The sequence below is a fragment of the Sinocyclocheilus rhinocerous genome, unplaced genomic scaffold (assembly GCF_001515625.1).
Source record: "Sinocyclocheilus rhinocerous isolate Xijiao unplaced genomic scaffold, SAMN03320098_v1.1 scaffold2770, whole genome shotgun sequence".
Classification (NCBI taxonomy): domain Eukaryota; kingdom Metazoa; phylum Chordata; class Actinopteri; order Cypriniformes; family Cyprinidae; genus Sinocyclocheilus; species Sinocyclocheilus rhinocerous.
The window spans coordinates 45784-60012 of record NW_015659007.1 but is presented as its reverse complement, the minus strand read 5'-3'; the positions used below and the strand labels follow the sequence as shown (position 1 = coordinate 60012).

The 14229-nt window shown below is 35.0% G+C and overlaps 1 protein-coding gene and 1 pseudogene across 1 annotated transcript in view; one reads left to right on the top strand and one right to left on the bottom strand.

The window, feature by feature from the left end:
• Nucleotides 1-2141, top strand: part of LOC107723216 (phosphatidylinositol 4-phosphate 5-kinase type-1 gamma-like) — a 48731-nt pseudogene extending 46590 nt beyond the window's left edge.
• Nucleotides 2142-9674: 7533 nt separating this feature from the next.
• Nucleotides 9675-14229, bottom strand: part of LOC107723207 (ras-related protein Rab-11A-like) — a 7703-nt gene continuing 3148 nt past the window's right edge. The window contains exons 2-3 of the mRNA XM_016531763.1: nt 11137-11332; nt 9675-9936 (exon numbers count right to left, since the gene is read on the bottom strand). Coding sequence (XP_016387249.1) covers nt 9675-9936; nt 11137-11332 — 458 coding nt within the window. The remainder of the gene's footprint in view (nt 9937-11136; nt 11333-14229) is intronic.

Below are 14229 nucleotides of genomic sequence, written 5' to 3'. Positions count from 1 at the left end.
ACTGTTTGCGCACACACTCACACAGAAGAGCCTGCGTGCGGTGTGTGTGTGTGTGTGTGCAGTTCATGCAGTTAGTAGAGGAATCTCGAGGGCTGCATCCAAATTTGCATACTATCTGTACTGTATAGTATGAAAAATTAGGGTTATTGCATCCTAAAATAAATTATAATATAATGAAGGATACCAAATATGTCTGGTTTGTGCACTGTTTCTGAAATAAACATCCGTTCATTATTTTTGGTCTTATATTCCTCCTTGCGGTATGAACAGTGAGGAGTGACTGTTTTCAGAAGAATTTTACACAAAAGCTTTGCATTTTCATTACTTATTAATAGTAATAGTAAAATAAATTAGGGTGTGTGTGTGTAGTAATTAAGCACATATTAATGCCTTATTCTACATGACCATATTCTACATCCCTAATCCTCCCCTATACCTAAACTTAACAACTACCTTACTATTAATAAGCAGCAAATTAGGAATTTATTGAGGGTGTGTGTGTGTTTGTATGTATATATTGATGTATGTGTATATATATCTATATATATATATATATATATATATATGTATGTACAGTCGTGGTCAGAATTATTGGCACCCTTGGTAAATATGATCAAAGAAGGCTGTGAAAATAAATCTGCATTGTTAATCATTTTGATCTTTTATTTTAAAAAATTCACGAATATCTAACCTTTCATTGAACTAAAACAATTGAGTCCTCTGACCTGAACCCTATAGAAGATGGTGAACTGAAGAGGAGAAGCTGGGAATCTGAAGGGTCTGGAGAGATTCTGGATGAAGGAATTGTCTCTGATCTCTTGTCAGGTGCTCTCTAACCTCATCAGGCATTGTAGGAGAAAACTCAGAGCTGTTATTATGCCAAATGGAGGTTTCAAAAAGCATTAAATAAAAGGGTGCCATTACTTGTGTCCAGTGTGTATTAGAGAAAAACATATATGATATGTGTGTATAAAATGATATTTCCCCCCATTTTAAATTCTTATTCTCCAATGAAAGGTTAGATTTATGTGAATTTTTTAAATAAAAGATCAAAATGATTAACAATGCAGATTTATTTTCACAGCCTTCTTTTGATCATGTTTACCAAGGGTGCCAATAATTCTGACCACGACTGTATGTATGTATGTATATATATATATATATAATATAACAACTAATAATTGGAGAATTTGCAGGTAATGAATGATTGTAGAGAGATGCTAATGTTTGCATTGATTATAAGGAAATGCTCTGAGGTCTGAGGATGCAGGTTTTTGGTTGGTAGTGTCTCACTGCATACTCACTGTCTGTAAGTATGTACTTGAGTGTGCAAAGCAGCTGCAGTGTTTTCATGAGCATCTGTCTCTGTCTCTGTCTCTACAGTAATCTGGATGTTCAGTAGACGTCTCTCTGTGGGTCTGAAGCGGTTTTGCTGTTCTCCAGGATGCATTCTGCTCTTCTGAGCACGAGCGAGATGAACTGAAGAACCTTCCAGACGAAAACCCTGTTCCTTTTCTACCCGGGTGCCACTTCCTGATCGATTCCCCTCAAGAACAACGTTAGCTCGCAGAAAATCCAGTGTGTGTTTGTGAATCCAGACGTCAGGATGTGCATCGACTCCCTCAAATACATCTCGTCAGTTTCCCATAATGCACTAGACTAGATTTAATGTCTTCAATCATTCCTTGAGCTCCTCTGAACGACGTGACTCTTCCTGATCGGTCACTATCCATGCGTCCAGCGTGGAGCTTCCTCATTATGCAATATGAACTCCTCCCCGTGATTGCATGTAATTTACATGATATATTTTTATTTTGTGTACTGTACATCTGAGATGTTCGGAGTGGAATACAGTTAAAATATGCGATAAAAAGTAAAGATTGGAGACTGAAAGCATTGCTGCAGATGACTGCGATATCATGTGACGCTAGAAGCTGCTGTGAAACCGCTGGAGCCGCAACATATCAACATCACGTATGAATCGAGCGGGAATCATGTGAGTCCTGTCTTTTTCTATCAGTCGTGTTGTCAGACATGCTCCTTTTTGTTTATTACTTTCTCTGTATTTTTCATAAGTCAGATGAATTTTATTATAGATCAACGTTGGTCTGTTATACTGTTTCAGATTGTCTTCATTAAAACATGCAACACACTGCAGAAAAACATTCAATCAATACTTTTGTCTTGTTTTTAAATAAATTCTTAAAACGAGATGCATTTACTTGAGAATTAAAAATTCAAACCATGTGTGTATATATATTTGAATTATAAAAATTCATATTTGAGGAACATTTTCCAATATTTCTTTTTCCTTTTAAAAACGTTTTATTCATTGTCATCTTTTATCGAAATTTTTTGAATGTCTATTATGATTTCATAGCTTTATAATTTATAATTAGAATTTAGAATAGTTTTTTAAGCTATTTTCATTATTATTATTAATTTATTATAAATATATTATTTTAAAAATACATATTCCATTCTAGGAACAGCTACCAATATTTATTTTCCTTTTAAAAACATGTTTTATTTATTGTCGTCTTTTATAGATATAATTTTATGGATGTCTATTACAGTTTTTTAGCTTTATAATTATAATTATAATTTATAATTTAGTATAGTTATTTTTTTATGGCCAAATTGTTTCTTTTATTTATTATTTTAAACCGTTATTATTATTACTATACAAATTATTTTATAAAAAAATGTTTTATAATTATATTTATAATTATAATTTTTTATTTAATATAGTTATTATTATTAACATTGCCAGTGAGGTATGAAAAGTACATCATTCACCATATCATAACATTTTGCTTCTTAAATAAATGCATCTTATTTTAAGCATCTTATAACACTGATGGAAAACGATATATTTTTATGGTGCACTGAGCGTTCTCTATAGAGTCAATATCTATAATGCCATAATCTCACAGATCTTTTGGAAGTGATCGAGAGTGTACAGTATGTTTGTAATCATTCAACATGAACTCTGAAGTTTTATGTTAAGATTGATCGTCTGTGTTTGTGAACACTGAACTGACTCGAAATGGCCCACGCTTAAATTTCAGCTTTTAAAACCTTGTCATTCTGCTTTTTTAAGCTTTACTCCATTTCAACAAAGAGTTTCTAATATATATTTTTTTTTTTTTTAAATAATGGTTTATGTATTGTCATCTTTTATATGTGTAATTTTATGGATGTCTATGAAAACGTTATAGTTTTTTATATATTTTTTTTTTTGTTTTGTTTTGTTTGTTTGTAAGGCTAATTTCAGATGTGCTGAATATCATAATCATGGTCACAACAGGAATTTATATAAACATGTTAAAATGTACAGAATCTGCCGTGAAAATAATTCAGACTTAATTTTGTAAAATCAAAGAAAAGTCACATTTACAATAATGCAGTTAAAATGGAGTTAAAAATTGGATATAGTTTTAAGATTTTATTTATATGTTTTCAAGTCTAGTGGCAATAGTTACAACATTTTTAATGTCCATTTTAATGTGTTTTTGTTTCCTCTGTGAGTTGGAAATGATACTTTTTATTGAACCTGCATCACTTCTTCAATGCTCAGTTTGGGTTTTAAAGGATAAAATGGCCTTATTTGGATAGTGAAACAATATTCAATATTATCAAAATCAATCCCATTTCTCATGTTTCATGGTATAGTGTAATGTACAATATGTTTTAAAGTGTAATAATGTACTGTATGTGTGAAGTAATGAGCGTTTGATTTTTGGGGCGTTTGGTTTGTAGTTCTTCAGACGTCTGGTGTGAAGCTCTAGCGTTTGAGTATCTGATCTACAGTCTGCCCTCAGTAACTGATGTGTGTGTGTGTGTGTGTGTGTGAGTGAGTGAGTGAGTGAATGAGTGTGTGTGTGTGTGTGTGTGTGAATGTGAGTGAGTGAGTGAGTGTGTGAGTGTGTGTGAATGTGAGTGAGTGAGTGAGTGTGTGTGTGTGTGTGTGAGAGAGAGAGTGTGTGTGTGTGTGTGTGAGAGAGAGAGTGTGTGTGTGTGTGTGTGAGAGAGAGAGTGTGTGTGTGTGTGTGTGAGAGAGAGAGTGTGTGTGTGTGTGTGTGAGAGAGAGAGTGTGTGTGTGTGTGTGTGAGAGAGAGAGTGTGTGTGTGTGTGTGTGAGAGAGAGAGTGTGTGTGTGTGTGTGTGAGAGAGAGAGTGTGTGTGTGTGTGTGTGAGAGAGAGAGTGTGTGTGTGTGTGTGTGAGAGAGAGAGTGTGTGTGTGTGTGTGTGAGAGAGAGAGTGTGTGTGTGTGTGTGTGAGAGAGAGAGTGTGTGTGTGTGTGTGTGAGAGAGAGAGTGTGTGTGTGTGTGTGTGAGAGAGAGAGTGTGTGTGTGTGTGTGTGAGAGAGAGAGTGTGTGTGTGTGTGTGTGAGAGAGAGAGTGTGTGTGTGTGTGTGTGAGAGAGAGAGTGTGTGTGTGTGTGTGTGAGAGAGAGAGTGTGTGTGTGTGTGTGTGAGAGAGAGAGTGTGTGTGTGTGTGTGTGAGAGAGAGAGTGTGTGTGTGTGTGTGTGAGAGAGAGAGTGTGTGTGTGTGTGTGTGAGAGAGAGAGTGTGTGTGTGTGTGTGTGAGAGAGAGAGTGTGTGTGTGTGTGTGTGAGAGAGAGAGTGTGTGTGTGTGTGTGTGAGAGAGAGAGTGTGTGTGTGTGTGTGTGAGAGAGAGAGTGTGTGTGTGTGTGTGTGAGAGAGAGAGTGTGTGTGTGTGTGTGTGAGAGAGAGAGTGTGTGTGTGTGTGTGTGAGAGAGAGAGTGTGTGTGTGTGTGTGTGAGAGAGAGAGTGTGTGTGTGTGTGTGTGAGAGAGAGAGTGTGTGTGTGTGTGTGTGAGAGAGAGAGTGTGTGTGTGTGTGTGTGAGAGAGAGAGTGTGTGTGTGTGTGTGTGAGAGAGAGAGTGTGTGTGTGTGTGTGTGAGAGAGAGAGTGTGTGTGTGTGTGTGTGAGAGAGAGAGTGTGTGTGTGTGTGTGTGAGAGAGAGAGTGTGTGTGTGTGTGTGTGAGAGAGAGAGTGTGTGTGTGTGTGTGTGAGAGAGAGAGTGTGTGTGTGTGTGTGTGAGAGAGAGAGTGTGTGTGTGTGTGTGTGAGAGAGAGAGTGTGTGTGTGTGTGTGTGAGAGAGAGAGTGTGTGTGTGTGTGTGTGAGAGAGAGAGTGTGTGTGTGTGTGTGTGAGAGAGAGAGTGTGTGTGTGTGTGTGTGAGAGAGAGAGTGTGTGTGTGTGTGTGTGAGAGAGAGAGTGTGTGTGTGTGTGTGTGAGAGAGAGAGTGTGTGTGTGTGTGTGTGAGAGAGAGAGTGTGTGTGTGTGTGTGTGAGAGAGAGAGTGTGTGTGTGTGTGTGTGAGAGAGAGAGTGTGTGTGTGTGTGTGTGAGAGAGAGAGTGTGTGTGTGTGTGTGTGAGAGAGAGAGTGTGTGTGTGTGTGTGTGAGAGAGAGAGTGTGTGTGTGTGTGTGTGAGAGAGAGAGTGTGTGTGTGTGTGTGTGAGAGAGAGAGTGTGTGTGTGTGTGTGTGAGAGAGAGAGTGTGTGTGTGTGTGTGTGAGAGAGAGAGTGTGTGTGTGTGTGTGTGAGAGAGAGAGTGTGTGTGTGTGTGTGTGAGAGAGAGAGTGTGTGTGTGTGTGTGTGAGAGAGAGAGTGTGTGTGTGTGTGTGTGAGAGAGAGAGTGTGTGTGTGTGTGTGTGAGAGAGAGAGTGTGTGTGTGTGTGTGTGAGAGAGAGAGTGTGTGTGTGTGTGTGTGAGAGAGAGAGTGTGTGTGTGTGTGTGTGAGAGAGAGAGTGTGTGTGTGTGTGTGTGAGAGAGAGAGTGTGTGTGTGTGTGTGTGAGAGAGAGAGTGTGTGTGTGTGTGTGTGAGAGAGAGAGTGTGTGTGTGTGTGTGTGAGACTGTATATATTTTGGTCACTGGTTTGAGGAAGGTCTGTGCTGTACTTTAGGCTTTGTCATTTCTGCAGCTCAGTGCATGTGAACCGAACCAAGTAACGTCTGTAAACCTCCACGGCCTGTGTGTCTGAACAGATCATTAGCTGGTAATGATGATGATGATGTAAAAATAAAAACAAACAACACCAATAAAGACTATATGGAAAATAAACTTTTCTTTTGGTTTTGCATTTAAATCTGATTTATATTGTGCTTTGGTGTGAGTGAATCTGTTTCTTCTCAGGTCTAAAAGCACGTTTAGTGTATTCTGGGTAAAAACAAATGACATGCAAAGAGTGTCGGCCACATTTATGGTGGAATCATTTACATTGTCTTGCATACACATCATTACAGACATCAAGTTTTAAAAATAGCTAGAATTTTTCATTTTTCTAGTGAAATGCAGTTTTTTTAATGTACAACCAATAGGATAACTTTTATTTATGTATGTATTTATTTGTTTATTGTTGTTGTTTTCCTTTACCATAATGAGAATTTGAGGGAAATTGTCTTTTGAAAATACTGCATTGAAAAAAAAAGAGTAAAATTTAAAAACAGGATTCAATTTCTTTATGCAAAATATTACAATATTTCTTTTGATTTTGGAGTGAAATATGAGTCCAGTATAATTTCTTTCAGTTTATTATTTTTTATTATTATTTGTAAACATGTTTTGAAACCTGCCGTAGAAAAAGAATTCGAATGATGAATTATGTGTAATATCTACTTCTCATATTGCTCTAATCAGACTGATACTGATCATTTAACCCTATAGAAATGCATCATCAGTTAACATGTTTTTCATACTTTTTTGTCATCATTTTATTTTTTTATGCTTGTGTTTTGATTGTGTGTTGTGTCGTTTCATCCAGTGATGACCTGAAGAAACCAGCCATTGATGAAGCATCACAGGAAAATCACCAAAAAATGTGAGATTTTCAGTGAATAATTAGTTACATTTAAATGTTTTTGAAAGTCTCTTCTGCTCACCAAGGCTGCATTTATTTGATTGAAAATACAGTAAAATTTTGAAATAGTATTAAATTTTAAAACAGCTGTTTTCTGTGTGAATATCTGTTAAAATGTAATTTATTTCTGTGATCAAAGCTGAATTTTCAGCATCATTACTCCAGTCTTCAGTGTCACATGATCTTCAGAAATCATTCTAATATGCTGATTTGCTGCTCAAGAAACATTTCTGATTATTATCAATGTTGAAAACAGTTGTGCTGCCCAATATTTTTGTTTAAACGGTGATACATTTTATTTTGCAGGATTCACAGATGAATAGAAAGTTCAAAAGAACAGCATTTATTTGAAATAGAAATCTTTTGTAACATTATAAAAGCCTTTAGTGTCACTTTTGATCAATTTAATGCAGCCTCGCTGAATAAAAGCACTTGAAAGAATTCAAGCCGAGCACTACTGTAGGCTGCTTTTATCAGTAATGATGATAGCTGATGTCAAACGTTCAGCTGTACTTCTGAAGGCTGTGTGTTGATGAATGAGACTCAGACTGGATGGCAGCGGCTCTTATCGGCGCTCACACACTTCCTGCAAACACACACATCCAATAAGCATTCATTTACATACACAGCAACTCAACAGGACACAGCCAGAGCAAACTAGTGCAGGTCAAAGGTTCTCATTCATCCTGAGATCAGACTTCAGCCAATCAGAGCTCAGCTTGAGATCTCTGCTGAAACTAGAGGATGACTAGTTTCATAACATAAATTCAAACATAAATTATAATATATTCATAATATAAGTGAAACGTATTTTTTAAAAACTAAACCACAATTTATTCACATTGCTGTCAATTTAGAGATATTCCTATTTTTGAGTCAGTTTTTCTAGTGTTTCATCTTTTTATAATTTGTTTCAATAGTTTGTAGTTATAATTTATAATTTGGTATAGTTTATTTTTTACTTACAGTACTCTATTTGCAAATAGTTTTTCTTATTTCTAAGCAATTATTATTGTTATTATTATTTTCATGATTGCCAGTGAAGTGTGAACAATAGTTTTTTTGATTTATTTTATCGATAATGACTATTTTTTATTCGTAAAAATGTATCTATAATGTGAATATGAAAAAAAATATTGCTGTTAGATTACAGATTTTCCTTCAGTTATTTTTCTGTTTTAATGTTTGTAATTATAATTTAGTATAGTTCATGTTTTTTTACTTTATTTTTTATTATTGCCAGTGAAGTATGAATAATATATGAATATTAATTATGGGATTTTACTCATAATAACTGTTTCTTATACATTGTAGAAGTACCATACATATTCTTTTTTCTTTTAGATTTATTCTTATTTTAAGCAATTATTAATATAATTGTCAATGCAGTATGAAAACTACTTTTTTATTATTTTTCCCATAATGCAATGTTCTGTCCAGAGATGCAGGAGAAAGAGGAAGTGGATCATTTCATGTGTACATATTTATTTTGATGCATAATTGACGCAATAGGTTAGTATTCACAATTTAAGCATCATTTTATTTTTAATTGAAAATGTTGATAATTACAAATAGTTGTGTGTGTGTGTGTGTGTGCGTCTGTGCTTGTGTGTGTGCGCATGTACGTGTGTGTGTGTGTGTGTGTGTGTGTTCACAGCGAACCTCCAGACCAGCATTCATGAGACTTCATAGAGACATTAAGGTGTGTTTGACAATAATGAATCTACACATATTTAAAAAAAACAATGCATACAAAAAAAATTCCAAAAGAACTATATGCATATCAAATCAAATAAATAGTGCTGTAACAGATGAGCTCTCATCTGGTATGGAGTTTTTTTTGCTGATCTGTTAGTCTGACACTATATTTGTTTCCACATGAGTGTGTTTGTTATTAGATGTACCAGAATCCAGCCACAGATATGTTTGTGAAGGCGGGACTTCCTGTCTACTGTAAATATCACTTCCTCCTCTCATAGTGTTACACAGACAGGAATAGAAAGCTCTGATAGCAGACTCCACTAGCAGCTTTATCAAGGTTAAATGCTTACAACTAGTACTGTCTGTCTAGTAGCTTGATTTCACTATACTTTGCTGAAGAATATCAAGGTCAGTCTCAAGAAAACATGTGAGGTTATACAGTATTGAATGAAAAAAACATATATTATTGAATTACTATAATTTAATGAGGGAAATTCATGAAAATGTCACATAACTACTAAAAAATCTAAGTTAATGCAATATACAGTGTATATATATGTGTGTGTGTGTGAGTGTGTGTGTGTGTGTGTGTGTGTGTCATTCCACAAGTAATCCACACCACTCCAGTCCATCAGTTAACATCTTGAGAAGCCAAAAGAAACAAATCCATAATTAAGGCGTTTTTAGCTTTAAACCGTATACAAGTCCATAATCTAAAATAACGCTTCCTCCAGTGAAAAAGTGCATCTCCTGTTGTCTCTCACATCAAAATCCAGTCACATATTTGTTTAGAGCTATTTTGGCTTGTAAACGGTGCTATATTTGTGCAGATTTCTCTCCTGATTCAGACCAGACTACTTTTTCACTGGAGGAAGCGTTATTATTTATTATTTTGGCCGGAAGCGACGGTTTGAAGTTAAAAACGTCTTCATGATGGATATTTGTTTCTTACAAACACATAGCTTTTCTCATCCTAATCTTAGATGGCCTGAGGGTGAGCACATTTTCAGCACATTTTCATATTTGGTTGAGCTATTCCTTTAACAATCTAAAATACTTCTCCACAGATTTGCATAATGCCTAGAAGGATCAGACAAACAAAAGGAGCAGCAGTTTTCCAGAGGATTGATGTGTTGTGTCTCTAGGGTCGGCTGTACCTGCGAAAGCGCGCGCCTCGTCGGTGGGAACGGCTCTCAGGTGGCGCAGGTCGCTCTTGTTCCCCACCAGCATGATGACGATGTTGTTGTCGGCGTGATCTCGCAGCTCTTTCAGCCAGCGCTCCACGTTCTCATAGGTCAGATGTTTGGCGATGTCGTACACCAGCAGCGCGCCGACCGCGCCACGATAATACCTGCACACGTCAGAAAACCATAAACACAGTCTGAGCCAAAAAATCAAGCATCACTATTACTATTGCTCATAGTTTTATTTTTAGTTCAGTTTTAGTTTTTGTTTCATTGAGTAAATACATTTTATTTTACTTTATTTTTATTTAATTTTAGCAATTTTGCCTGTAATATTCATTGTAATATTTGTATTTTAACAAATTAACAAAAATGTTTTTAAGTTTTAGTTTACAATAATAACCCGCTTTCACCATTCCTATTGCTCATAGTTTTAGCTGTAGTTCAGTTTTACTTATTTTATTTTGTTAGTAAATAAATGTTATTTTTTATTTTATTTAATTTTATCAATGTTGCCATGGCAACTTATTTCAGTTAGTTGCCTGGGCAACATTGCTTAATTTTTTAGTTAGTAAATACATTTTTTTTAAATTTAGTTAATCATTTTAGTTATTTTGTTTAGTTTTAGTTTTTCATCTAATATTTATATTTTAACAAATTAACAAAAATTACGATTGATATAGTATTGCTATTGCTATAGAGGTTTGATCACATTGCCAACACTAATAAAAAATACAATGGCTCAAAAATGACAATAAAACGATACAAAAACCGTTTAATGGCTGAGGTGAAGGATGCAAATGTTATTTTTGGCACAGGGGAACCAAAACCACATCTGTTCACTTATCAACAGCCACAAATGCAAATAAGATTATATTGTGGCATATTTGTTCTGTGGCAACTTGTTTCTTGCATGTTTTCTTGCATAAGAATTACTAACAAAAAGTACTGTTGGAACATGCATCATGGTAGAACCAGGGTTATTATAGTTAACTAAAACTAAAATCATAAAAAATATATATAATTCCTTAAAATAAACTTTAACTGAAATATAATAAAATACAATAAAAGCTCGAATTTATTTTATTTAAGCAACGTTTTTCATTTTCATTTAGTTTAACTTGGTGTACTGAAAAAACAAAAATAAATAATTAAAAAATATTAATAAAAATGACAAAAACACAACAAAATTTAAAAATGAAAAAGAAAATGTTAATTAAATGTTAGTTCAAAATATTAATAAAAACTCTAACAGTATATCAATGATACTAAAATAACACTGGGTAGAACTGCGGTATTATTTGAAGTACTGTGTAAATGGTATACAGTGTGGCTGTATTTCTCATCTAAAGCATGACTGTACTCACGCAGAGGTGATGGCCCTGTACCGCTCCTGCCCTGCCGTATCCCAGATCTGCGCTTTGATCGTCTTGCCGTCCACCTGGATGCTCCTGGTGGCGAACTCCACTCCTATCGTGCTCTTGCTCTCTAAGTTAAACTCGTTCCGTGTGAAGCGCGACAGCAGGTTACTCTTCCCGACGCCCGAATCTCCGATCAGAACCACTGAGAGCAGAAGCAGACAAACAGACGGTCTGAGATCACAATATAATGACAAAATATTAACATACACTAGCATTCAGTTTGGGGTCAGAAATTAATATTCACATTAAATTGATCAAAACTCAATTGTAAGGACATTTATAATGTTACAAAAAACATTATATTTCAAATAAATGCTGTTCTTCACGTGACACTGAAGACTGGAGTAATGATGCTGAAAATTCAGCTTTGATCATCACAGCAATAAATTGCATTTTAACCACATATTCACATAGAAAACAGCTATTTTAAATTGGAATAATATTTCACAATTTTACTGTTTTTACTGTAATTGTGATAAAATAAATGCAGTCTTTGGTGAGCAGAAGAGACTTCTTTCAAAAATAATAAAGTCAACCCCAAACTTTTGAACAGTAAAGCACATAAACATAGAAACAGCAAATATTATTTTAATCAATCTAATTTTACGGAAGTCACAACGGTTCGTGAAAAATAGCTAGAACTTTAAGCAGGCTGTGTGAATTTTACTGTGGACTGACTTTTTTGAAACTTATATGGTAGTTAAATAGCCCCTAGACCTCAGTTATCATGAAAAAAGCCAGGACATTTCAGTTTTGACAATATGGGACCTTTAAAAACAGCTAGCTTACAAAATAATTAAAAATTTAAACCATTAAGCCAGCAAAATCCTGGTGGATCTTTTTAAGCTTCACTGAGACTGAGACAAAGCTGAAATATGAAAGGAAAACAGGTAGCCTAAATAATCCCACTGTCATAATAAAAATAGAGAGAATGTAGACAATAAATGTGTTCATTTTTTTCTGTAGCCTAGAAAAATGATATTAACCCCTAAAATAATGGGTGTTCACATTATTTTTTATATTATTATGAATAATGCTATATTATTCTGGTTTAATGACCACTGACCAGTGAGAAAATATTTGTGATTTGTAAACTTTCTTAATTCAGTTATGATTGACAGGTGTAACCAAAGGTTCATTTTGAACTGTGTGTCATCCTGCAGTTCTCTTTCTCACTTTCTTTTTTTTTTTTTTTTTGAAGGCCCATTACTCAAGATCTAGTGGTCATATAAGATCTGGAATATAATACATCTGATTTGAGATGCATAGTCTACCCCAGGATCCCTTTCACTTTTATTATGGCTCAGACAGTCTACAAAACTCTCATATCTCATACTGTGTTTCATATAAAAAAGAAGGTCAGTAAAGGATGGCATGGTTTTCATTTACAGGTGAGCTGTTCCTTTAAAGCTGTGTACGTGTTTGCATTGATTTCCTTCAGCTCATGCTGAGGAAGGCTGGCTGATATCCTCATGTCGTCTTTACTAGGAAGTCAAGTTGAACTTTGATCCTCACACTATGCTGATTTGGTGAAAATGGAATGTAACAGATTTGCCGCGTCAGACTTTGATCAGGTGACGTGATACAATCAGAGTCACCGGCAGTTACAATGTAACCAATCAGCATGTGGCCTAATTATCATCATGCATGTTACTTCTAAATGTGCTTTCTTCAAAAGTATACGCAATCCTACCAAGCTAACAAAAAATGTTCTACTAATGTTTTGCTAACATTCCCATTAAGTTATGAAAACTTTTTTTTTTCTGTTTTTCCAGCTTCTTACTGTATTTAGAACGTTTCTTCTTGGTTATGTGAGAAAAATTATTAGAATGTTACATTCTCTACATTTAAAACACCCATGTTTTATATTTAAAAACATTTTTTTTCAGTTATGTGAACGTTAGAGAAACATTCCATTCTATCACTTTGAAAACATTATAAGAATGTTACATTTAAATGTTCGCTAAATGTTTAAAACCCCATTTTTTATATTTAAAGAACGTTTTTCTTGCTTATGTGAACGTTAGAGGAACATTCCATTCTATCATTTTTAAACTATCACCATATAATGTTATTTCTGGATGTTTTTTAAACGTTCAGAATGTCCAGCTTTTTTAAATGTATTAAGAATATTTCTTCTTGGTTATGTGATTGTTAAGAATGTTACATTTTAATGCTCTCTAAACGTTTAAAACCCCGCTTTTATATTTAAAGAACAATTTTTCCTGGTTATGTGAACGTTGGAGGAACATTTCATTCTATCATTTTAAAACCGTCATGAAACTGTTATTTCTGAATGTTTTTAAACGTCCCAATTTTTAATGTTCTTCTTGGTTAGAGAAACATTTCATTATATAGTTTTTAAAATGTTGAGAGAACGTTCTATTCTTCTTATTACTGAAAAACGTCTCTGAACATAGTTCTGAACAAGTCCTGAGAACGTACGAATATCAAGGACGTTCCGAGAACATGTTCTTAGAACGTTTCCTCTCACCATTACGAGAACGTATATAGGCTATCCCATATTAACCTAATGCTATAAGAACGTTCCATAAACATTATTTTAAGAATATTTGCTCTATCATTTAGTGAAGGTTATGGGAACGTTCTGTTAGCTGGTTCTAATCATCAGCCTCACTGGAAAAAGCATTAGATCGCAGTGCCGTTTTTAGTCTTAAATCGCCTCTAAACATGAGCTCAATGTAGGGCTACAGTTCATTTAAGGCTCATTTGGCATATATTTAATAATGCATGTTCAATTCCCATCATCTAGGCCCTGGGATCCCGTGTGAAAGCATCCAGGCCATCGCAAACAGATGTTTTACTGATCGATACCTCTGCGGGCGTTTCTATCTCAAAGCCTGTTATTTATGCCATGATCTCAGACGGGTGCCACCGCAAAAGACGTTTCCTGATACAACAGCCTGTCAGATCTATAGGTCAGGAACAATGGATGGATTATGAATGATTACTCCTCTGCTCTGTATAAGGGAATGCAGAATTTTCCTTTGAACAAGAAATCTTATTCATCATCTCTGT